This window comes from Crocodylus siamensis, chromosome 2 (genome assembly GCF_052110815.1).
Source record: "Crocodylus siamensis isolate JL-2025a chromosome 2, ASM5211081v1, whole genome shotgun sequence".
Taxonomy (NCBI): Eukaryota; Metazoa; Chordata; order Crocodylia; family Crocodylidae; genus Crocodylus; species Crocodylus siamensis.
The window spans coordinates 248781448-248807017 of NC_143396.1; the positions used below are offsets into that span (position 1 = coordinate 248781448).

Here is a 25570-nt window from a genome sequence, read left to right on the forward strand (position 1 = left end):
GGGGCGCGGGCTGCCGGGGAGCGAGGTCGCAGGAGCCGGCGGGCCCGCTGCCGCGTGAGTCCCGGCGTTGAACGTGCGCGTCCCGCGCCCCGCGCCCGAGAGCAGGTGACAGCCGCCCGCGCCCCTCAGAGCCGGCTGCAGCTCCCCCGCGCGCTGCGCTGGACACCGCCTCTCCTGCTCCCGGTACAGAGAGCTGCGGCTTGACAGAGGTTTAGGATGCTGGGATTGCTCGAGTCTCACATGGCAGTAGCTAGAAGTGAGGAAACCCAGGGCCAGGGCAGTGGCTGTTCCTTAGCACACGTGTGCTGGGCAGCCCAGCACCTCGTTAAACCCTAGCACAGCAAGGTGGAGGCACTGGGCAGCTAATACAAAGATGATGCAGGAGCTGCAGATCTCTTCGCTTTAGCCCTAGGCCCAGGAAGAAGCCTAGCTATAAAGCAGCCGGAGGAGTCCCATCCTCAGGCAAAACCCAGGCCCAAGGGAAAGGGACAGCTCCCCAGTGCCTTACCATGGAGCACCTCTGATGCGTGCTGTTACTCCAGTGTGCGCATCTTCACAGCCAGCTGTGGAGAACCTGAAGGGGCTCCTAAGCCAGTGTCCAAGGAAGGTTTATTAAAAGCCCATACCTGATGTTTAAGGCAAAACTCAATTCTTTAAAATAAGTTCTCCCATGGAGAAGCAAGAGTGCATTGCGCCCTCTCCTTGTCTTAACTCTCTTCCTACAGTCAAACAGGAAGGCAAGACAGGCTAGAACCAAATAAACAACCACCGCCTCATCAGGGATCAGGGAACATCTGCCAGGCAGGATGTTCTAGGGCTCTGCGTTATCCCAACCACTCTAAAAGTATGATGAGCCTACAGGTCCCAGGAAAATTTTTTTCCGTAAGGCTTTTATTAGAAGCCTTCCCAGGCTTGGGGTGAGAAGTAGAAGTGATTGAATAACATACATCAACGTTAACTAAAAAAATGAGAACTAAGCGGCACCATCTGATCTGGAAACCTCCAAACTCCTCCACTTACGGACCAAACTATTCTTGTACTCAGTGGAATAAATCAGAGCCCAATCTCTGAGGTGGAATGAATAATATACAGAAGGTGGTAAGAATAATTTTATTGTATTATTAAATAGCATGTCTTCTCTTTAACCATTACAAATCTGTGGATACTACATGAATGACAATACATAATTTATATTTCTATTGTTGCCCGTATGATATATTTACACATGCAGTTAGTACAGATGCCATGCTACGTTTCGTCATAGCATTTATGCCCGACTTAAAATGTGAGCATTTCATCATCTATAGGAAAATACCTCTTGATGGGTGGAATGTGTGCACTAACCCGTGCTCACAAAGTCAGGATCATCAGCATTTCAGGCTGGACTCCTAGAGTGTGTTCCCTTTTCTTCCATAGTACACAGCATTGGAGCAATGAATTTACATTGGAAAAGTGCTTCTTTATGTAAGAATAATATACATCTAGATCCAGCAGCCTGATGATAAAAGGCTACATACTCAGAGCAAAAGAGCATTTACTACTGATACCACATTAGAAAAATATTTGGAAGCCAAGCATAATCAGAATTTCAGCACAGTGATTTTTCTTATTTCCGGTATAGTTTATAGCATCACCTGCACAGTTATGAAATAATATATTGCATTGTGAAGGAAGAGTTGGTGCTGATAGCAAGTTATGTTTTGTTTGGACTCTGAAATGCTAAAAGACTGTTTACTTTAAGTATTTTATTCTTATAACATAAATAAATCTGTACACATCCTGTGCATTAACATATGACCTTTGACGAGGACTTTACAAATGCATCTTCAATTTAAAATTGTACATTCATTTTCAAATTGTACATATTTATTTCTTTGTTACAGAGAAAATTGCGATGGGACACAATAAATATAGTGTATAAGACTGCAGTCTCCAGTTCCGTGTATGGCTTGAGGTTAACCACAGCATTAAAAGTGGCTACTTTGATATCTTTTCATCCTGGAAGGTAAAAGGTGCAGAGAAGAAACTGCACTAAAAAAAAAATATGGCATCCTGCAATTTGATAAAAAATAACAAAAGCTAAAATATTAAGATACAAATAAAATTCCAGTGTCACTGTCTAAAATAAATGTACAGGAAAGGGCCATGCTGGGGACAGGACACGCACTTCAGGGACATTTTCCTTTAACTGATAGTTGTGGGTCAGCCTATGAGAGGCTGCTGCTAATTGTTTATTAGAAAGCTGCAGGTTCTCAACACTTAGGACTTGTTGGCTGAGCCAGAGGAGCGGCGTAGTTTCATGGACATTCGGCTCTTGCTAGTCCGAGGAGACATTGGAGAGGCTAAGTCGGTCCCGTCCACCTGCGCCATTGCTGCTGTTGGAGTGTCTCCCAGCTGGGTCTCTGGGCAAGAGCCTGAAGGGGACAGCAAGAACCAAGCTTGTTAGTACAGCTGCCTTGCTCACAGCAAGGGAATCTATACACAGGGGAACAGTTAGGAACCAGTGATGCCACCAACCCACAGCATATGCCAGCCCGTTATTGACTGTGGGAGACTTTGTTACACATGGAGGCAGCAACAGATACAAATCCACCTTTAGAGGTGAAAACTAAAAACTTTCTAAACTACAAGGTTGTATAACACTATCCTATTAGCCATGAGGACATATACATGTGAAGTTTCTGAGTGGGGATGGAGAGAGTTATTCAAACTATGACTAAAATTCAGTCTGTGGTAAGAACATGGAGGGTTAATAGCATGGTGAGCATGCAGGGGGTATCTAGACATGCAGCTGAAAAGGTGGAGTGGGAAAGGGCAATGGAGGGCCCCCAGGGATAGCATCTAATACTTAGTCAAAGCTCCTGAAGGCAAATGCTTACAGGACCCACAAGGCAGAAGCTTGAACAGATTACATTAATTAGACAAACTAGGTGTTTCATGTTCTTTGTAAAAGGAACAAGATGAATTTGAGGTTGCAGTATATGCGATCCATTACATGAGTGTTCCACACTGATCTACAGTGGGTCCTGAGTTTTTATGTTGGAACTCATAAGGAAAAACATACCAAATCCTTTCCCATAAAAAGAAGCCAAAGGAAACGGAGCAAGTACGAAATCAAAATTATGTTCTAATTCTCTCTGTGCCCATTACGCTCCTTTGCACATTTACAGGAGATACACACAACTAGTTTATTGTCACCTATTTTAATTACAGAGCTTGGTACATTGAACGTTACTGATCACTCTGGCCTATACAAATTATGGATGAAATCATGGCTCTACTGAAGTCAAAGGTAGCCCTTTCAATGACTTCAGTAGGGGCAGAATGTCACGCTGTATTTCTTCCATACCATGCTAGCATGGGGTCTTCCCTAAGATAATGATATATCAAAACCTAAGCTACCAATCTTCAGCACAAATTTCATTCATGAAATAACTTCATTACATGTTTAAAAGTCTCTGAACACCATTTACTTTGAAGGATCCCCTAAAAGGGTTATTGAATCATGGATCATCAGAAGTTTAGCAGTGCATCTCACACGTACTATTACAGACCAAATGACTTAATTACTTAGACATTCTACGTCTCTGGGCCAGCACCTGCCTACTCCAAAAAGACTGCACAATTCTTTCCCTCTTGTTTGAACTGAAGCAACCCACCTAAATGATAGGGAAGGATAAATACACTGTTACATCTTCCCCAGCAGGTGACAGTAATTTAGTTCACAAACTAGGTACCACATTGCCAAACAATCTGGGAAAGCATGATAATGCCTGACTCTCAGAGCCTTCCAGAAAGGCAAGTGGAAACCACGCGCCTTCCTTCCTTTTCTGAAATTTTATCTTGTTCTAATTTTACAAGGAATAAAAGCATTTCAAATGGTGGTTAGAGAATAGAAAATAATCATTGTTCTTTTGCACAGCATACCATTCACAGCTAGCGTGAAAGACCTTCCGTTTCAAGCCTTTGCCCTTTACCTTGATGTGGCCAATGCTTTCTAGTGGAGGTTTTGGAAGGAGAAGAAATATCACAGCATTTCTTTCTTTGTTGAGAATGAAGTGATGAGGAAGGAGAAGTGGACAGAAGTGAGGAAGGGGGAAGAAAGATAAAAGATAACAGGTGTCAGATATGAGACACGAATGGCAAAGACTGAAGGGCATTAACAGGTGAGGTAGACCAGACAGAATTTAGAATTTCAATATGCAACTGCTGTTCATGCTACAGGTTAAGAGAGTGATGGGTTAGTATGTGTATGAAGCAACAACACTGAAGTTATACTTACCGACTAAATGTTACAAGGAGAAAGGAAGAAAGAGAGAAAGAAAAAAGTTCTATAAAATAATCTAGATCCAGCAGCCTTATTTAAAACCAATGTGATGCATCTCAACTGTTCTGTCTAAAGAGCTTTCTTAAATTCTGTGAAAACAGTTAAACACACACATACACAAACACACAAATCTAGAAGGAAAAACAAATGGTAATTTGATACTTGGCTTCTGCTCACCAGTTAGGTTTCATATTTTTAAAATGCTGGAATTATTCCCAGCCTAAACAAAGAATCCTTGAAGAGATGTTATAGAAAAATATCCCAGCATAACATCTGAGCAGTATAGTGTTAAGTCAATGAGTAAATCAGACCTTTGGGTTTCACCCAAAATGTCAGAATGAATTTAAATTCATACTCTTTCAAACAAGCAGCAACCACACTGGATAAAAAAGTACTTGAAAAATAGCCTAGTTTTTTATTAATGTATAGCTCTTGTACACACATTTTGTATAAAATTACTCAAGATAGCCATCAGAAAATGTAAAGCTATCTATTATCTAAACTCTTAAGCACATGTATCAGACTGGCTTACTGAAGAACAGAAGTCATGTAGTGTGTATTCCACATCTGAACAGTTTAGACAAGAAGAGTGACGAATAAATGGCACTTAAAAATATTTTAATCTGACAACAAAGAATGCATTGATTAATATTCCAAATCTCCTGGCAATGTATTCCATGCACCTCGTATGTATCAATTTGTAGTTTTAGTTTCTGTTTCAGATTTTGTACGTTTTCAGTGCAAGTATTATGTCTTTATATTTCTATGCAATGAATGATATGTTTATGATTACTCAAACTATAAAAGTAAAGTTAAGATAAAAAGACTTAGAAGACAGATTAATTCAAATTAGAAAACCTCACTCATTATTAGGACCGCCCATCACATGACAGTATTTTAGTAGCTTAAGTTTTGACAAACTTTAATTGTTTGGCATCCCAGCTGCATGCTGCAGGCTGATTTCCTTAATGTTTCAGCCCAAATAGTTCAGTCCTTGCTGACAAAGAGGATAAGGAAAAATGTTCTGTTCACGTTAAAAAATGTTGGTGAGTTTCACAGAACCTCTAGCATTCCCACACTTTGAAGGAGAGATCTGAAATTTGCCAGGGCAGTCACCTGTGTCTCATCCCTGTAAAAATCTGCCCACATTGTACGTCTTTGAAAAACTATATTCACATCTGCTCAACAGAGGATGACTAGCTAGGTCAGGGCTGTCCAACATGAGTGGCCTGTGCAGGCACTTGCTGCATGGCTCTTGGGCTGCACTGTGCTCTGTATGGGGTAATCCTCTGCTACACCATGTGCTAGGCACCCCCCACTACACTGTGCCAATGCCCCTGCTCCTTACACACTGTATCACATTGTCCTCTGTTGCTGCAGTGTGTTGGTGGTCCCACTTCATGTTAGTCCCTGGGTCCTCTGTATGTGGACTTCCTCTACTGTGTTGCCCCACCCCTGCGGGGCAGAGGAAGGGGGAGGGAGAAACAGGCAGGGGAAGCTGGAAGAGGGAGAGGGAACTCTGGAGACTGGCTGGTGCCAGCTGGAGTGGTGGGGAAAGCAGCACCTGGACTGGGAGCCCTGGGGTGCAGTTTAACCCTTTGGTGGCTGCATGTGACCCATGACCTGTGCCAGTTGGATCACCCTGAGCCAGGGATTTAAAATCTCCAACAATTCTAGCAATATTAGGCATGCTCCAAACCAGGAACTGACTGGGACCATCCCTACAATTTCTGCTCAGAGCTGCTGTTGCAGGACAGACTTGTTCAGGGTTTGACCCTGGAACTGGCAATAGGGAGCCTCTCTCTCCTTTGCTCTCTAGACCCATTCAATCAGGAGGAAGATGCTTGTTCTGAATGCACAGGAGTCAATTGCCATACTAGAATGGAGGGGTAGACTGAAACAGAGCAAGGCAAGAGAGAGGCACCTTTGACTGGAGGCTGATAATGTGGGGAGAGGTTAAAGGAGGAAGGGAACACAGCAAGTCAGTCAAAAAGAAGATGGCTACAGGGAATGGAGTCATATCTAATGATAAATCAGGTACAATTAGTTGAACAGAAACTGGGACTGATACCTGCTGGAGGGAGGCAGGGGCACATTGGATTAAGAACCCAGAGGGGGATATTAGAAATCAGGAGGAGGTGAGGAGGGAGGAGAAAGGAAACTAGTGAAGGTGACAGATCAGACAAGATATTAGGGGCCCTGGACTGGGAACTGACTGGGCAAAGAATGGAATGGAAAGCCCGAAGGAAAGGAGACTGGAACTACGTAGACAAGGACTAGAAAAGCAAGAAAGAAGAGGCACGCATGAGGAAGAGAGAGGATCAGCACAAGGCAGTAGGGGTCAAATTCAGGGAATATGAAGAAGAATCTGTGTCCAATAGTGAACACTCCCTTAAGCAAACCAGATTGGAATCCAAGATTCCTGGGTCTAACCATTCCTTTGTTATCAGTAACTCCATATTAAAAACTCACTGGGCAAAGTGTCCCATCCCCATCTACTATTGGTTCACATAGAGGATGGTAGGTCACTCGTGCTACAAATTGCTCTATTAATGCTGAAGCCTGTGTGGTGTACCTGAAGGATCTAACTTTTGGGGTGAGTCATGTTGGTGTCAATAGGATGCTACATTGTGGAAGGTATCTATATAAGTTTACTTTTTTAAAAAGGAAATTACACATATAATTTTTTGTTAAAGGAATATTAATGTTGTGAAGTCAAAAGAACACTAAGAGTTAGGAAATGCCAGAGCTTGATAAAATCTGAATCTGCCCTTTGTGGAGGCTAAAAAAATTTATGAAAAAAAATCGACTTCAGTTCTTTCAGAAAGTGTGTGTGTGTGTGTGTGTGTGTGTGTGTGTGTGTGTGTGTATTTATTTATTTAATAATTTCCATTCCACAGGGAACTTTGCATTTTTTACTTTTTGTTCTCATCTGAAATGAAACATTTCAATTCCAGTTGTCAAACAGTTCTAGTTATGATCCTTGCAAGGACTCTGACCTGAAACAGGAATAGGAGAAACTCCTAAGGCCTCAGCCTGGTAAACCATGTAGCTTTAATAAATAATTCTCAAGATTTTTACTAAACGTTTGATCCTAAATTTCAGACTTCACAAAAAGGGTTCTCTCACAACCCATCTCATAACAAGATGAACAAACAGCAAGATGTACAAATGGAGATGAGGATCATACAGGTCAAGGTACTTGCCCAAAGTTAAACAGCAAGTCAACTGCAGAACAGAGATTAATTTTTCAATGCTATAACTAAACTACTAAATCTCATGGCTTCTTGTGCAAGTCAGACAAATAATAATTTAGATGATCTGCTGTTCCCCTACCTGTTGTTTGGGATACATATTTATTTCACCAGGAGGAGTGGGGTTTGCAATATTTGCATGAACAATGTTTTGAAAATAGAAGCACAGGACCAAAATGGGTCCTAATTTTTTCACAGACGAAGTAAGCAGTTGTGAGATCCCCAAACTATCCTCATGACATTATACTGTGCCCAAAAGCACTATTTTAGAGGGGACTTTTGTTTATAGGAATTACTTTAACAATACAGTGTATGTCCTGGCACAAAAGGGAAAAAAGATACTAACAAGTTCAGTGAAAGTGCTACAAAATGTCACCTCTTTCAAAGATGACCTTGGACTATGCTTGGTAGCTCCCCTCCCTTTGCTCCCTGTACAGGGTTTGAGCTGTTACCTGGTTTTACCAATGAGTTGATCAATGGTGGGTGGCTGGGAGCTTTGCCAGCTGGTCACTGACAGTCTTCCTTTTTCTCAGAAGGAAAGAGAGCAGGCTGTCAGTGATCAAGCTCCTACCTGGGCAGAGGTATTGAAGAGCAGCCTCCTATTGACCCCCAGCTGGAACTTGCCTTTTAGGAAACATTCTCACTCTCCAGCTGGGGGACTCAAATGCCTGTATACCCCCATAGTACTGCATTTCTGTAGAACTACAAAGTGACCTCACACTTTGTAAAAACGCATTGTCCACTACCCTTAGTGTAGAGGCTGTATTAGCTAACTTCATCCTCTGAAATCAGGGCTCTGCAACTGGCAGCCTATAAGGTGTCAGTGTGCAACCCCTGGGCTCCCACCCAACCCATTGCAATGATGGCCGCATCAATTATTGCTGCTGTTGCCAATCTCAACCCCAGGGGCCAGGTGACATTGCTCCGTGGTCTAGTTCAAGCCTGTGGGACTAGAGGAGTTGGGCACCACTGATCCAATCAACAGTAGCAGTGACGCTAATGAAGGTTAACAGTTCCCTTTAAAATTTTAATCTCAACTGATCAGTATGCTGAAGCAGTTTGACCATTAAATGGAGCAGCGTTCAACTTGTTTTTGATCTACCTGATCAACTGCATGATGGGTGCAACATATTTACAATAGCTGGGGATATTCTGTCATGGTTTTGCAGCTTCCATAATATTGAATTTTCTCACCCTAAAATGGTAAAGTGCATGTATCATCCCCTTATAAAGTGTAAATAACATCAGCAATTATAATAGAGCTACTGTCTTGGAGGTCATGATCATATTTGAAAAGAAACTTACCATAAAGGTTAAAAAAGGGTGGGGAGAAGGGGGAGGAATGCCTAATAATGTAAACCTAAAAATATCTTGTAAAGTTTTCCAACTCCTTCCCCTTCTGGCTACAAATGGATAAACTGCTGAACCAGCATTTTAAAAAACCCAAACAAATACTTTAATAAGTTCATCATTAGAGTTGGTCAGAAATGCTTAGTTGACACCTCCACTGGAAAATGCCCATTAATTGAACCTAACATATTACAGTTGTAACATCTTGGGTGTGATGAACTACTGCTGAATCTAAGTATGAATCCAGCAAAACTTATTTAGATTCCTGATGGATTCTGGAAGCTTTGGAGTCCCTTGCTCTGAAGTAGTCTGTGTAACAGGTCTGTGTGACGGCTAGGAACCCAGAACTTGCAGGTCCTCCAGTTCTAGGAGAATCTACCCGGCAGGAAGACAGGTTTACATACTTGTCAGTGGGACTGCCCCACAGCTGGTGACCCTGGCATTTCTGTAAATTTCAGACTAATTAGGACTGCCACAGCATTTAGGTTCCCTACTGTGCAGCTCAGCTTCAGAGCCTGGCTGGGATCTGTGACTCCCCAGCAGTGGATGGGACAAGCTGAGAACCAAAGACCCCATGGAGGGTCTCTGCTGTTTGTTGAAACTGGCATTTTTGTCACTAAGATTAAGATTATGTTAACAGAAATATAGGAACTGCCATTCCAAAACAGAACGTTGGTTTGCCTAACCCAGGGATGTCAAAGATATAGCCCAAGAGGCCAGGAACATGGGGGCAGGGCAAATGGAGGCAGGGCTTGCCTTGAATTCCCAGGCATGGAGTCCTGTAGGGGATGGGTATTGGGGTATTGGCAGTAGGGAAAGGTGAGTGAGTGTGTGTGTGTGTGTGTGTGTGTGTGTGTGGGGGGGGGGCTGTTAATCTCTGCCTCACCAACACTTCTACCTAACCCAATATCCCATAACTCAGGGGTGCCAAGCTTGTTTGGCTCCATGATTGGACCAGATCATGGGCTTTCCTGTGGACCAAGCCACCTTTGAACAGCAGTAGCAGTATTAATCTCTCCAGTTGCTAAAGCTGCTGTTTCAGTGTGGTTCAAGTGCTAACAGTGCTGCCGTTCACCTCCCTTTTATTCCTGCTGCCAAGTTTAGTCATTGGGGTAAATGAAACCCCTGATTTCAGTGGCGCTAAGGGGAGAGGCGAGGGCAGCTGCATTAAATTCTTGGGTTCTGGAGTCGCAATGAAACTCCATTTCTGGCAGCCATGGAGATTAACACCATCACCCCAGGGATTCCAGCAGCCACAGTATAAACCCCACAGGCCAGACGACCTGTTTTTGTGGGCCATATCCAGCCTGCATGTTTGACACCCCTGTCATAACTGATTCTGGGAAAAGTGGCCTTGCTCGCCAAAAATAATGATGCAAATTGTTGAATTCTATACATGTTAGTGGATGGATATATTTGAAACAGAAATGGTAAAATTATTACAAAATGTACGGGATTATGCTAGCTACAACAGCAAATAAAACAGTGGGCAACCACAACCATGTAGACTATCCACTGGATATTACAAGGACTGGCCTCCCCTGTAATTTGTAATGCTTCATGTATAAACATATTATTGATTTATAACCTCATATAGCTCAATATACTCTGGGAATGAAGTCCATGGGATGCTTAAAAGATGTGTGAAAACATGGCCCTAACATTTTGTTGTTTTTTCATTTCCTGCATTTTGATTTGGTTCCCCCTAGTTACTGAGCCTTTGTATTCATGTTTATGCCATTTTACTATACTTTGTACAACCACCATGCTCCTACTTACTGTTCACTTCTACAAAAAAATTCAGTGCTTTTTATTTTTCCCAATGTTAATTCTTCCTCTGGCTCCAATTTGGATCTTTTTAGAATATGTTTTAGAACTTTTTCTGTACATTTCAATTTACCCCATGTAAAGTGATCTAATTTCCAGTAACTGTTTTCAGACTTTAACTGATATTCCTCTACTCTATATGTATGAATACAACTTTTCATTCACAGCATTTTTATTTAATTTTACTGCAAAGTAAATTAAGGTTTAGCAATAAAAAATTTAGTTGTTATGCATTCTTATCTTTCTCTCCTGTATCATCATTGCAGAAGATCTACCAACATCAATGCAAGACATTACAGGGTACAAAACACACCACTGCCATCCAGTACTAATTATTCATGCTGAGAAACAAAAGGTCAACATAATAAAGTGTTACTTGTTCAACAGTTGTCTCTAGCATTAGTTACCTTAATCCCAGAACCAGTGTTAGTGTTTCATGCAGACCTGGGGTTAATAAAAGACTAAAACTTGAAGGAAATGTAGTGGTAATTTCTCAATCAGTGTGAAATTCTTTTTAGTGTGAACAAAGGCAACAAGGAAAGTTCGCATATGACTTGGTTACAAGCTTAGTGCTCTAGTAAAAGTAACAAGAACATAGGGGTTTTTTGGACACTTTGTCTTACCTTCAGATAAACAGAACTGATATTTAATGATCTAAAAAGAGGGGAAATAAAATAAATGAAATAATCATAAGGAGTTCAAGAAATTATCAGAACAGGAAGGCCTTGAGTTTCATTTTCTCACTGATTAATATTTTTATTAGTAACTGAAAATGCAGTAGCCTCTTATAAAACAGGTTTTAATAGCAGTGTATTAGGAAAATACAGCCCTGAGAAAATTTTTTGAATATTTTTTCAATATTTTGAAAACGTAAAAATTGATTGTAAAACTTGCTTAGCTTCTCAAATTGACTCTCTACATTACAGCAGATTAGCATCTTAAGCACCCTTGCAGAGAAACAATACTTAATGATCCATCAGCCTGCACTAGCATAGATGAAATGTTGCATGCGTCTAGAGTTTTATAGAGATTTTAATATTGAGATTGCGTTAAAATTTAGGATAAAAATACAGGAACAGTTTTCTATACTAAAATGCTTTCCCAGATCTTCCTTCAAGACACTAAAAATTGCGCCAGGCAATCAATTAAGAACTTAAAATCAATTCCCCGAGAGTTAAGTATTACATAGTTTGCTAAATATGTACATCTAATTCAGGTTGTACATGTTCAGATTAATGAACACAATTATGCATAAAATTTGGAAGTATAGTCTTTATAAGTAAGGATACTGCATTTTAAGTGTTGCTCTGGAAAGACAATTTTTAATTTCATTTCTTACCTGTGTCAGAGGGCAAATGGTGGTAAGGCGCTGGACAGAAAACCTGGGCAGCAAAATCCTCAAAAGTTGTAGGTTCAAGATGGTGCTGAATAATTGTTTGCAGATAACGTGCTCTCTCCTCATAGCTGATTTACCCAAGAATTAAGGATCAACTTAAAGTCAGATCATACATTCCCTACTTATTAGGACTGAGTAATTCAGCCATACTATTGCCTTATATGTATTCATAATTTATGGGCACTGAAAAATAGCATTTATGAAGTTATCCTTAACACTTTACATAACATTTCACATTGCTTCTGCGAAATGAATAAAATTATTTTCCATTATTTAGAATTTTCAAAATACAGGCCTTGCTATGAACTAATTAGAGATAAATCTGAACTGCTTTTGAACAGAATCTGAAGCAAATCTCATGGTTCTGCCTACTTGTAATGATAACAGTTCAACAGCTGGATGCAGCTAAGGTAATTTCTCTTTGGAGAAGGCTACATGCTGCTTGAGGCCAATATTACCTTTTTTCACTTACACTCCCCAACATCTGTAATCTCCAGTTGAAGACAAAAAATATTTTCTAAAGTACCAAACTACCTTGATTATAACCCTGTTTAAAATTAGGTTTGAATACATTTTCAACATTTAGAGAGATAATGTGAAAAATACTGATCATTAACAGCAAATTAGATTCTGTACCTTTTCAATAAAAAACTACTTCCATAAACCCTAAACAATTTGATGCAGTTAAGATAAACAGCTAAATTTCTGCATCAGAAAAATTACCTAGTCAATTATGCCATTAAAACAGGCAGCAAATTTACAAAGAGTCTCCACAACCCTTAAATACTAGCTAACAGAGTGTCGGCAGGGCATTGACAATAAAACACTGTACTTCTTCCTTTTTACCACATTCTCCCTCTCTGATATTATTGACAAGAGACCAGTATCTTGAAGTGTTGTTGCTTTTGAAGAACCCTCTCCAGGCTTCTTGTTCCAGCAGGCCTGATTGTACTGTTAGCACGGAGAGAGCGAGAAAAAGAGAGAATATTTCTGTTGTTCGTGAAAGCAACTATGGAAATGGCTGTCAAAATGTAGAGCAGCAGGCAGCAACATACAATTATCAAGAAAGACTACCACGCTGACTTTGTGTCGTATAGTTTCTGAACTGAGAAATCAGTTAACCTTTTCTCTTACAACTTTTAAAGTTGTTCAGCTGGACTCAGTAGGATGACTTAGGCAGGCTGTATTAAAATATTTTTTATAATCTTATAATAATATACTTAATAATAAAATAAAAAGAAAATTCTACTAGAGTTTACTCCTTCGAGAATGATAACATTTTCTGGCAAAATATGTTTATTTGCCCATTTAAAATAAGAAGGTTTATGTTATATGCAGAGGGTTAGTACCAAGGAAGTCCTGGGTTTCCAAAAGTGTATTTGCCATGAGGCTGTCAGGAACTTATTTCACTTTTTTTCTGCCTGCTTTTCCACCAATAGAATGGGGATAACTTTTATCTTTGCATGCCATGTGAGTAATTAAAAATGTAAAGAAAAAATGCTATATAAGGGCTGAACATTAATAAATAGATGACCCTTGCCATTTTCACTAATCATTAAAAATCAGCCCTGAGTTAGGACTGGACAATACATTTTAAGTACTTTTTTGGCTTTCAAGACTATAATTCAGCCATTAAAAGGAATACCTAGGACAACCCATGCCTATATTATCAAATATGAAACAATTATAACAGATTTATAGTATATATGATTAAACTCCTTTAAACAAAACAAAAAAAGTCAAAAAACTAAAACCATAGTAGACCATGTAGTTAATCTAAAATAATTTTTCATCAGGGGAAATAGGCTTCATAGCATTCTTTGATTAGGCCACAGCTTGAGTTTATACTAATACTGAAATAAAACTGAAAAAAATAATTCTTTGAAATTCCTTCTGAATACTAAGATGGTTGAACCTTATAAGAATTCTACCCTGAAAACACTACAATAGAAACATTAGGACAAGAGAATAGATAAAAAAAAGTTTCATTGTAAAGGTTCTTAGGTTGGGGGACATACACAGTATTGAGCTTTAACACAGGAGAGTAATATAGCACAGGTTTTAAGAGGCTATATATAAGTAGTAGAGGATGAAACCGATGGCTGAAGTCTAAATAATACTACATATCTCACAACTTGTTGAAAAGCACTTTTTTCATTGGGGGAGATTCACAGCTGCTGAATTTTCTGCAGTTAATAGAGTCCTTTGATTCACAGCAGTGCCCCTTCCACAAAAAATACTGGCCTTTGTGTATTACCAGAAACTAATTTTCTATTTGGCTGAAAAGGGAAAAATGGGGTTATTGCTTCTCCCTCCTACAGAGCTTTTCATTATGCCTGATGCACTCAACTTCTAAGCTCTTCTGAGAAAAAAAAATAACTGAAGAGGCAAGAGGTAGAAAAATGAGCTTGTTAGCACATTAGAAGTGAAGTATCTTGGTGGGTCCTAGAAATTCCCAGTGGTGTGTTAACTTATCACTCTATGCATGCTGGCACTGATAGTCTTTCAATTGATCACTCTCTTTTCGCACCAAAGGTGCTGCCAGGAAGCAAAGGCTGAAGGCCCACAGGAGAACAGGCTGCTATCAAAACAAGCTGTTTTTAAAAGTCTGCTTGAATGGGTAAAATGTTTCATGAAAAAAGTAGGGTGGAGACACCTAGCTGCTTTTAAAATGCTCTACTTTTAGAGGTCTCTAAATGAAACCTTTTAGTTTATCTTACTATATCTAAAGCTTACACACAGATAAGGCAGAAATGTAGGAGTTACTACTCTGAATGTAACCAGGACACTCCCAATCCCAAATCTGAGCACATAACTCCCAAACAAAGGAAAATAAAAAAAGTCCTGATATGGCTGCTGATTAAGGACAATACTAGTTCCATTGCAGGTAGGGAGAGGATGGACTCACTAGAGTATTTGTTTTTAAAAAAATGCTGGTTCAACAGTTTATTCCTTCTGTAGTCGGAGAGGGAAGGAGTTGGAAAACTTTACAAGATATTTTTAGGTTTACATTATTAGGCAGTACTCCCCCTTCCCCCCCACCTTTCCTTTTTTAACCTTTATGGTATGTTTCTTTTCAAATACGATCATGATTTCCAAGACAGTATCTCCATATTACAATTACTGATGTTATTTAGACTTTATAAGGGGAATATAAGCATAAACATTGATCTGATATTGCCAGCATATTACACCGTATGATGATTGCTCAACCTGTCTTAAAGGAGTAAGTTTCATAATTAGGAACAAAGGATCTCAGAACATTTGAGTTTTATGCAGCTTAACAGAATAGGAAACGTGTTAATATTGTTTACTAATTCATAGTTTGAAGGCATTTTTATATTTTAAACCTCCAAACAAGTAGATTTTCATGACTGACGTGATCTAATTCTAAATTGGGTATGGATGTGAATATCTGTAACAGCAACTGTAATGCTTAATTTTTCTACATTTCTCTTAATGGGCTACATATTTATTCCTTAAAAAGGCTGCTCTCTAGAGAAGAGTTATTAGCACCTATAAATTGAGTGGCACATATAAACTCAATGGCTAATAATAATAGGGCAACTCAAGCAGTACTTTCACTGTGAGTAGATGTTGCCACTGGTGTGAACAATTAAGAATGGAAAGGACAAACAAATAAAAGAAGTTTCTGGAACAAAAAGTGGCTAAGTGTACAAGCTGACAAATTAACATCTGGAAGAATGGGTAGCTATATTATTACTACCACTACTACTGCTGCTATGAAGAACATGCTAAATACAATGAAAGAAAATGGATGAGCTTTAAAATAACTATATTCATCAGTCAGTGTCTCAAGTTTGTCACCTGAATGCATATAGGACTACAATCCAACATTTGCAATATAGATTTTGCAGCAACTATTAAATCATATTTATTTCAGGAGAAGATCATAATCTTCAAAAATATTATCAATACAAGATGGAAAACACTAACAATGCTTTCATATATTTTAAATGCCCCTTGGACTTTAGTCACTACAATTAACATTTATTTGAAGAAATAATTTATTTTGCATCTGTATTCATTATCTCCACATTACATGTATTTTGTTAATATAAGCACGCAAACAATTTTAGGACTATTGATTTGCACAGGGGAACTACCACTGAAGTCCTGGTTGCCACATTACCTACTCATACTTAATCTGTTTGAAAAGTAACCTCTCATGTTTCCTCCTAATTGCCCTCCATTCTCTCCCTTCTATCACTGCTGACAAGTCCATTATCTTCATCTTTAACTCGGACCTCTCTTTAGGCTCCCACCTCCAGCTTATATCTACATCTTGCAGATTCTTTCTGCATAACATCCCCTGTCCAATACATTTTCAAAATCAAGTTGTCTGAGATCTTATCTTCCCATATCTCAGTTACTACAACAGCCTTTTCTTTAGACATGGAAAATGCAGTTTTCTTCTCAGTTGTCTGCTCAGAACGTTGCTGCACAGGTTATTTTTCTAGTCTGTTGCTTTGACCACATGACCCTTCTCTTTGCACCCCCCCACCATTCTCTATGTGTCTTCACTTTCAAGCATTTTATGGTCAATCCCTGCCCTACCTATCACCCCATCTGGTTATGGACATATGAATGAACATTTTACTGTGTGGCAAAAAGCAGCAGGGCTTTATTACAGGTCAACTCCTTTGCTACCCATGTGCGTGCTCTCATTCCAAAGTCAGTGGAAGGTAAACTGCAGTAGCTTAGTTTTCAGCAAAATTGGACTAAAGTGCAACACAGCTTCCAGTTATCATGAGGTAAAATGTACAAACTGCCAATTACTGTAAAAGCAGGTGACATATGGTAAAATCCAGTACTGTAGCAACAAAGTTTGGCACTCGGGGCAAAGTCCGAAGTGGCAGCTTGCCCTCACCCTGCACAGGTCCAGGGGGCACACAGTCCCCCATGCTTGCCAGGGAGTGCACACAATGCACTTTCCCCCTGTCTACGTGCCCCCCCTCCCCAAATGAGCTGCTTGTGGCTGTCCCATGCCTCACTCAGGCTGGGCAGTGCCTGTTGATGCCCCTTCACTTCAGTGCTCAGGGAGGTTTCCCTGCTTGCCCCCCACTTGCTATGGCACTGGTAAAATCTCATCTCCATATACTCCACAATAAACATGGCAGGCATTTGCTCATACCTCTGTTCTCTCCCGTTTTCTAGTTGGCAGGGAATATCTTTCTGGTTTGTAGTTATATAGCACCTAGCACAATGAGTCCATGATTCCTGCTCCCATGAACTAGGACAATACAAATAATAAATAGTATCATACCTTAGTTGTATGAGGGGTGATCAAAAAGTTCTAAGACTTAGCCTTTATTTTAAAGAATAGTGTACAAACAACATTTTTATGAGCTGTCCCCTTCAAAGTAATCTCCCCCAGATGACATGCACTTGTCCCAACGTTCCTGCCACTTTTGGAAGCACTGCTGGAAGTCTTCAACTGTGAGTTTTTTTGAGTTCCGCTTTCACATTCTTATGGATGGTTGGAATGTCATCAAATCTCCTTCCTTTCAGCTTCATTTTGATTTTTGGGAACAGAAAAAACATCACATGGGGCAAGGTCAGGTGAATACGGAGGGTGTGGTATAACAGGAATGTTTTTTTCAGCCAAAATTCTTGAATGTAGACAGCAGTGTGTGAAGGAGCATTGTCATGGTGCAGAAAGCATCAACCATTTTCACACAGCTTGCGGCGGTTTCTTTAAACTTTAACCCTCAATCGAATCAAAACCTCTTTATAAAAGGCCTGATTGATTGTTTGACCACTCGGTACAAACTCCTGATGAACAATACCCCGAACATCAAGTCTTAGAACTTTTTGATCAAACAACGTATATCCTACTTCCAATTTCTGCCCTGCCTTCTCCCTTTCACATCTAAACTGTTTTCTCTACAGAGTCATCAAAATACATTCTTGCTCTGCAAGGCTAAAACTTTTATCATGCGATGAGGATATCATAACCCTTGTGAAGAAAAGACTGATGTGGAAAAACAATTCCTGTAATTCAAAGTTCAGATCATGAGCCTTAGGTGAGAGGTTTTCAGAGCACAGACTTGAAGAGAATGCTAACTCAAGATTCAGGAAAAAATTCCTCAGAAAGATCATGCATGACATTGCATGTTTTCAGCACCTCTTGCTGTTTTTCCTTCCCTGTGCTGTAGCCAGCAGTAGCAGCAGCAGCAGCAGCAACTCCCCTCGCCTCTCTTCAACCACCCTCCTGCCCCGCCTGGCCTCCCTGCTCCCATTGTACTTTCAAGGCAGGGAGCGCTGAGCTCCTGGTTTCTAACTGTGCTCATGTGGCCTGAGGTGACATGTGGGAACACAGTGTAGCACTGGCTTGGTTTGGCCGCATGCTGGGGACTCAAGGTGAGAGAGGGAGTGCAGGGAGAAGTGGGGAACACAGCATCGCATTAGCCTGACCAGGCACAGATAACTTGCAGCTTCAGGCCCCCTTCTCCCTGCATACCCTTCCCCACCCTTAGTCCCCGGCATGCAACTGGGCTGGACAGGTGCCATGCTGCATTCTTGTGCGCCACCTCAGGCCATGTGGGTGCAACTGGCGTGGCTCCTGCCTGACCCAGCTGCGTGCCAGGGACTCAGGGCAGGGGAGGGGGTGCAGGAAGAATGCAGAAACAGAGGTTAGGTTTCCCTAACCCAGGGATGGGCAATTATTTGGGCCAGAGAGCCACTTAGGGGGTTTTGGTGAGTTGTTGGGATTGGAGTGGGGGGAGGTGCTGACTGGACTCGTGGAGGGTCACCAAAACTCCTTAAGTGGCCCTCTGGTGCAAATAATTGCCCATCCCTGCTCTGGAGAGCCAAGGCTGGAGTCTCACCATACTTTTTATGCTGGAAGGACAAAAATTGCCTATAACAGGAAATGCAGACCAACAGCAAAGCATCCCTAGGACACTGACAAACTGACCAGATTTGAGATGCCAGCAGTAGAACTTTTCACATATCTTTCATAGCAAGTTCAGCAGTATGAAAAAGAAGGACTGCATTTTCTTAAGATGCATACATGGACAGAGAGATAATAGGTTCTCCTCGCTATTTTTTCCTAGCACTGAAATCAACTTGAGTTTAAAAAAAAAAGGCATTTGCACTAAAAGACTGCTTCCTAAAGTTCTTTTAAGTTGATTTACTAATCATGTGTTACATGGATTGGGAGTACTAGAGTCTGCTGATTTTACTGTGGTTATAATTTAACCCATACACATGTGCCATGAACATTTGGAAGACAGAAAATTTTTGCTGAAATTTGAGCTACTGAATAGAAGTACTTCTGCTTGTGTGTATACGTGCAATATTTATATTTGTATGATACCTGGTCCTCTTTGATCACACTGCCCTAGAGGAAAGAAGGTCTTTTGATGACAGCCCTAGAATTATCTCTCTGAACAAGGGCCATATAGGTTAAGTGTAAAGCGAGGCACTTAGGCAAAAATAGCCCAAACTAGTCCTATACTATGTTGGGCTCTACGTTAACTGTTACCACACAGGAAAGACCTGGGAGTCATTCTGGACAGTCTGCTAAAACATCAACTTAGAGCTCAGCACCCATCAAAAAGGTAAACAAAATGTTAGGAATTAAGAAGGGAATTGTTAAGGGAACAGAAAGTACCATTATGCCCCTTTATAAATCTGTGACACATCCACCTTATGCACCGTGCCCAGTTTTGGTCCCCACACCTCAAAAAAAGATACAGAAGAACTAGAGAAGGTACAGAGAAGGGCAACAAGGATGACAGTTAGTGGCATGGAGGGGCTTCTGTATAAGGAAAGACTGAAGAGGCCTATTCAGTTTAGAAAAGAGACGCAGGGGGTGGGGGAGACATGCTTGGGAGGTAAGGGTTTACAAAACTCTAAATGGTGAGGAGAAAGTGAACAGTGATTTATTATTTCACGGTTTCACAATACAAGAACTAGTGTCATAAAATGAAACTAGTAAGTAGTAAGCTTAAAACGAACAGTACGTGTCTACATGGGCCTCAACAGCACCTTTTGGAAGTACAGAATGACAGTGTAGTAACAGCCTGTACTGTGCTGTGCCAGTGGCATATGGTTATTTTTAGCTGCTACATCACCATCACAACACGTGATAGCAAGGAAGCGCATTGCTACAGCAACACCAGGAGCCAAAATTACCATCATCATGGTTTTTATGCAGGATACTTTGAGGACAACAGTTTGTACTACCTGGACCCTGGTTTGGAAGGGGCTGACAGAACTGCAGAGACAGTCTGCATACAGATGAAACAGAAAGATTGGGCCTTGGAAAACGAAGAGGTTGTGCCAATTTATTGGCTGTATTTCTCTTCATAAATTGTTTTTGAGGTCAAGGAGATAAAGGATTATTCTAACAGAAATAGGATGAGAAGCTTTTGTACAGAGTGGCGATTAGGACCAAGATACCAAGGATGATGATGGAAAAACATCGCCATAATTAAATTTGGCTCCTGAAGAACAGTTTTTCTGGGAACTGGGAAACCTAAAACTGAAGACTGGCCAGTGATTGTCAAACCAGCTGAAGTCATACCGAGTCACTGCAATTTGTACTCTTTGTTGGCTCTTGGAATCAAAGATGAAGGGGTGGGTAGCGATTGATCCAGTGTTGGAAGCCCTACAACTAAATAGTTTTTTGTGTGTAGATGGGTGATCGGTATCAACCTGCCATACTGAGAAGGGTAGTTGAAGTCCTGTTCTATTTTGAAAAATGACTCTGTAGAAGTGGCATCATGGTGTTCTCTATTTATTGTTTCTCAATGATTGCTAGATCTTGTTTGCACAGTTTACAAATAGAAGTGTTTTCTCCAACTGCCACTTCAGCCAACTCAAGTCAACCTGGAGTCTGAAAGTCAAGCTGGGTTCTTTTCTGCTTCTTCATCATTACCAGCGATGAAAATTGTGTACAACAAATTCTTCCCTGTGCATCTTTTTTTAGGGGGGCTACACAGATGTACTATACAATAAATGCAGAATCTGTATCTTCAAAAGAAGCTTATTAAACAACTTTGATGATACAGAAAACAGAATTCAGTTCATTCTCTGTCTGCAATACTAACAAAAGTAGAAAAAATAGTAAAGTTAATTTTGTGACTAAATCAAAAAGATACACAAGGATCAATCTGTGAAGTAAGAACATACACTGTACTTGCAAAAAGAAACATTTTCAGAATAGAGATGTACTTTATTCTGCCCAAAGGAAGGTACTTTGTTTAAGCCCAAAGGAAAGTAATCCCAGCGAGGATCAAAGGGAGCAGGAGGGCACACAAGCCTCCATAGCTCACCAAAACCATCCGGGAATGTCTCCTTGCTGAAAGGGAGGCGTACACCCAATGGAAAGGAGGGGATATCACCAGGGATAACTATACTGCAGTCGCTCGGGGATGTAGGGGGGCAGGCAGGAAGGCCAAGACAGAGATGGAATTAGGGCTAGCTTCCCAGATTAAGGATAGGAAGAAGTCCTTCGTCAAATACATAGGGGTTAAAAAGAAGGTTCCGGGTAACATGGGGCCCCTGCAGGATGTGTTGGGGAATTTGGTCGTCACACCAGATGACAAAGCTAACATGTTTAACGATTTCTTTGCTTCCGTCTTCCTAAGTAGGGACCAGAACAGTCACCTCTCTGCTGGGCCCCCCTCAGGCCCCAGGGGAAGCACACCTGGGCCAAGGGTTAATGAGGAACTAGTTAGGGAACTTCTGGAGGGACTGGACGTATTCAAGTCAGCCGGTCTGGATGATCTTCACCTCAGAGTTCTAAAGGAATTGGCCGAGGTCATTGCAGGACCCCTGGCACGGCTTTATGAGCACTCGTGGTGCTCTGGTGTAGTGCCGGAGGACTGGAAGAGGGCCAATGTGGTTCCCATCTTCAAAAAGGGGAAAAAGGAGGACCCGGGAAACTATAGGCCAGTTAGTCTTACCTCGATCCTAGGCAAGCTGTTTGAGAAAATTATTCTGGCACACATCCACAAGGGGCCTGCAGGGGACTGCATGCTTAGGGGCAACCAACACAGGTTCATCAGTGGCAGGTCCTGTCAGACCAACCTGGTGGCCTTTTACGATCAGATCACCAAATCATTAGATGCAGGAGTAGCAGTGGACATGGTTTTCCTGGACTTCTGGAATGCTTTTGATACTGTCTCTCACCCCGTTCTCATTAAGAAACTGCGAGACTGTGGTGTCAATGCCCACACAGTCAAATGGGTCGCCAACTGGCTGGAGGGCCGCACCCAGAGGGTGGTAGTGGATGGGTCCTACTCAACCTGGAAGGACGTGGGCAGTGGGATTCCGCAGGGCTCGGTCCTCGGGCCCGCACTGTTCAACATCTTCATCAGTGACTTGGATGAGGGGGTAAAAAGCACCCTGTTCGAATTTGCTGATGACAATAAGATGTGGGGGGATATGGGCACACTAGAAGGAAGCAACAGGCTACAAATCGGACCTAGACAGGTTACAAGGGTGTGTGGATGAGAATAGGATGGGATTCAACGTGGATGAGAATAGGATGGGATTCAACACAGACAAGTGCAAAGTGATGCACCTGGGGAGGAATAACTGGCACCATACCTACAGGTTGGGGAACTCCCCTCTTGTCAGCACAGAGGCGGAAAAGGATCTTGGAGTCATCATTGACTCCAAGATGAACATGGGCCGGCAGTGTGGGGAGGCAGTCAGGAAGGCCAACCGTACATTGTCATGCATCCACAAATCCATCTCGAGCAGGTCCAAAGAGGTGATCCTCCCCCTCTATGTGGCACTGGTCAGGCCGCAGTTGGAGTACTGCGTCCAGTTCTGGGCACTGCACTTCAAGAGGGATGTGGACAACATGGAAAGGGTCCAGAAGAGGGCCACTAGCATGATCAAGGGGCAGCAGGGCAGGCCCTATGAGGACAGGCTGCAGGACCTGAACCTGTTCAACCTCCAAAAGAGAAGGCTGAGGGGGGTTTTAGTGGCCTGTTATAAACCAGTTAGGGGGGATCAGCAGGCATTGGGGGAGTCCCTGTTCTCCCAAGCACTGCCAGGTGTGACCAGGAATAACGGTCACAAGCTGGCAGAGGGTAGATTTAGGCTAGATATCAGGAGGCGTTACTTCACAGTCAGGGCGGCTAGGATCTGGAACCAACTTCCAAGAGAAGTGGTGCAGGCTCCTACCCTGGGGGTTTTCAAGAGGAGGTTAGATAAACACCTTGCTGGGGTCGTTTGACCCCAGTACTCTTTCCTGCCATGGCGGAGGGTCAGACTAGATGATCTACTCAGGTCCCTTCTGACCCTAGAAACTATGAAACTTTCAAACAAGAAGTCTTGTTTTGTTTGACAACACTGGACAATGAAGATCAACAAATTAACAACTTTATAACTTTCTAGGGCTTTGTTTCTTACATATAAATGAACTGCACTTTCAGAATAAGGGACAAGAACCTTGCCATAAGATACAATGATTTCTTTCCTTAACTCATTAAAAAAAATGAACACAAAACTTGGGAGAATCAATTTGGTCATTGATGGTTAGTCTCTCCTAGCTATATTTTTTAAAGATGTTAAAGTAAGATATAAGGCAGACGTTTCCAAATTTTTTCTTATTGTGAAAGCCCTTCCACATTTACCAGCTGCCCACATACTCCTACCAGCATACAGTTTATATTTAACCCCTTAAATGCCAGTTGTTATTATTATTATATAATTAAATCAGTCATTACACAACTTCTCCTGCATACTCTCCAGAGATGTCTTGTGTACCCCAGGGTTATGCATACCAGTTTGGGAACCTTGCTATAAGGAAATCTCTGCCCAAGAAACATTTTTATTTTAAAGCAAATCAGCTTTAATGTTTGTATACATTATATAAGCACCTGTATTCATAAATCCAATAATCCCCTGCCCTAATAAAACTCAAAATTTGCAGGTAAAACAGAGTACATAGTGTTGAAAGCAAATGGACATTCAAACAGAATGTCCTGATTCAAAGAGATTACACGTAATGTCCATCTTTTACTAATGAAGGGTCTGATTCAGAAGGAGCTCTCAGAGGCAACCTCTGGAAACTTAAGTATGTCTCTCTGTGAGGATATTAGTAAGTGAATATATATGACAGTTTACACACAGGTGTTTAAATCTTAATTCCAATGTTTCTGGATTTTTTTATACTATTTACCTTTTTAATCATAAAAATAATATTAGTTACATCTAATTATTGTCTTTGCTCAATTCTTTTTTCAGTTTCTTTCAGTTAGTTAAACAACACTGAGATTTATAAAAAAAAATGTGCTACTTGGGAGTCTATCTGTTGTCTTTTACTGTAGAAGGCCTTGAGATTCCTATTAGAAAATCAACCTCATGGTACAAATGACTGAAAATACTGAGGAAAATAAAGCCTCACAGGAAAGAAGGTTATACCCCTGAGCCTTCTCTAGCTGCTCAGAATTACTCCTTATCTGATTTACTGGCAAAGGATATACTGAAAGATATTTTCTCCATATAGGCATGAATTATACTCAGATTTATATAAATGGTTAATGGGGGAGTTTTTAAAGTGTTTTGTTTCACAATAGCTTAATTCTTGTCAGAAATTATAAGTAGAATTTTCTGTTTTATAGAGTTCAGTACTGTTAAAATACTGAAATACAATCCTGCTAGAACTACCATGGATATTTTACAGGTTGAGGGTAGTGTTTATTTTTTATGTTATTTCATCAGATCTTATACCTAACTAAATCCTTTAGTGGTTTACAAGGTCTTCCATGAAGGAAAGATTGTGATTTGTCAGATGAGAAAGCTGGGCTTTAATCCATCCCTATAACCATATTGCCAAGTCTATATTGTTTACATTGCGTCTCAATTAAGAGACAGGCAGGACACCTGGTACTTCTTTAGCTAAGTCCCACGGGCTGCCAGATGACTTAAAATCCATAACAGGTGCTAAGGCAGTGTGAGCATAGCACCATTAATACAAGATGGAGTTGGATAAAATTTGGAATATGCTTACCCACTAACAACACTCAATTACTAAATGAAAAATGTAAGCAGTCTGTAGCAAGCTCTAACTCCTCTGCTTTAAAATTCACACAGACATCTTTTAAAGATGCACAGAATTATAAATTTAAGTCCACAAACTTCATCCTAAATCCTCAGTTTACCATTATAAGTAATTAAACTGTTAAAATGACAGAAAACATCACTTTTAGGACAGTTGTAGAAAACATTCAAAGAAGAATATTTAATACAATGAATGACAGAAATTTAAACATTTTTTTAAATTTCAAATTTAAAAGAATGATAACTGAATCAGCAACACTGAAGCAATGTTTCCATTCTTTAAAAATCTCAAGTACTTTACTTAAGTTCATAGGCAAATGGAAACATTTTTGCAAATTTAACAATTCAGGTGCCCAATTCAGTTTT

At 40.8% G+C, this 25570-nt stretch overlaps 1 protein-coding gene across 7 annotated transcripts in view; it reads right to left on the reverse strand.

The window, feature by feature from the left end:
• Window positions 1-1091: 1091 nt before the first annotated feature.
• Window positions 1092-25570, reverse strand: part of RALGAPA1 (Ral GTPase activating protein catalytic subunit alpha 1) — a 219285-nt gene continuing 194806 nt past the window's right edge. For 5 of the 7 annotated variants that reach the window (XM_090033616.1, XM_090033617.1, XM_090033621.1 and 2 more), the window contains 2 exons: window positions 12098-12222; window positions 1092-2414 (listed from right to left, as the gene is read on the reverse strand). In XM_090033616.1, coding sequence (XP_089889742.1) covers window positions 2260-2414; window positions 12098-12222 — 280 coding nt within the window. In that variant the 3' untranslated portion in view covers window positions 1092-2259. Of the gene's footprint in view, window positions 2415-3927; window positions 4043-11381; window positions 11413-12097; window positions 12223-25570 lie in introns of all 7 variants that reach the window. The other 2 variants (XM_090033623.1, XM_090033618.1) reach the window with 2 other exon arrangements.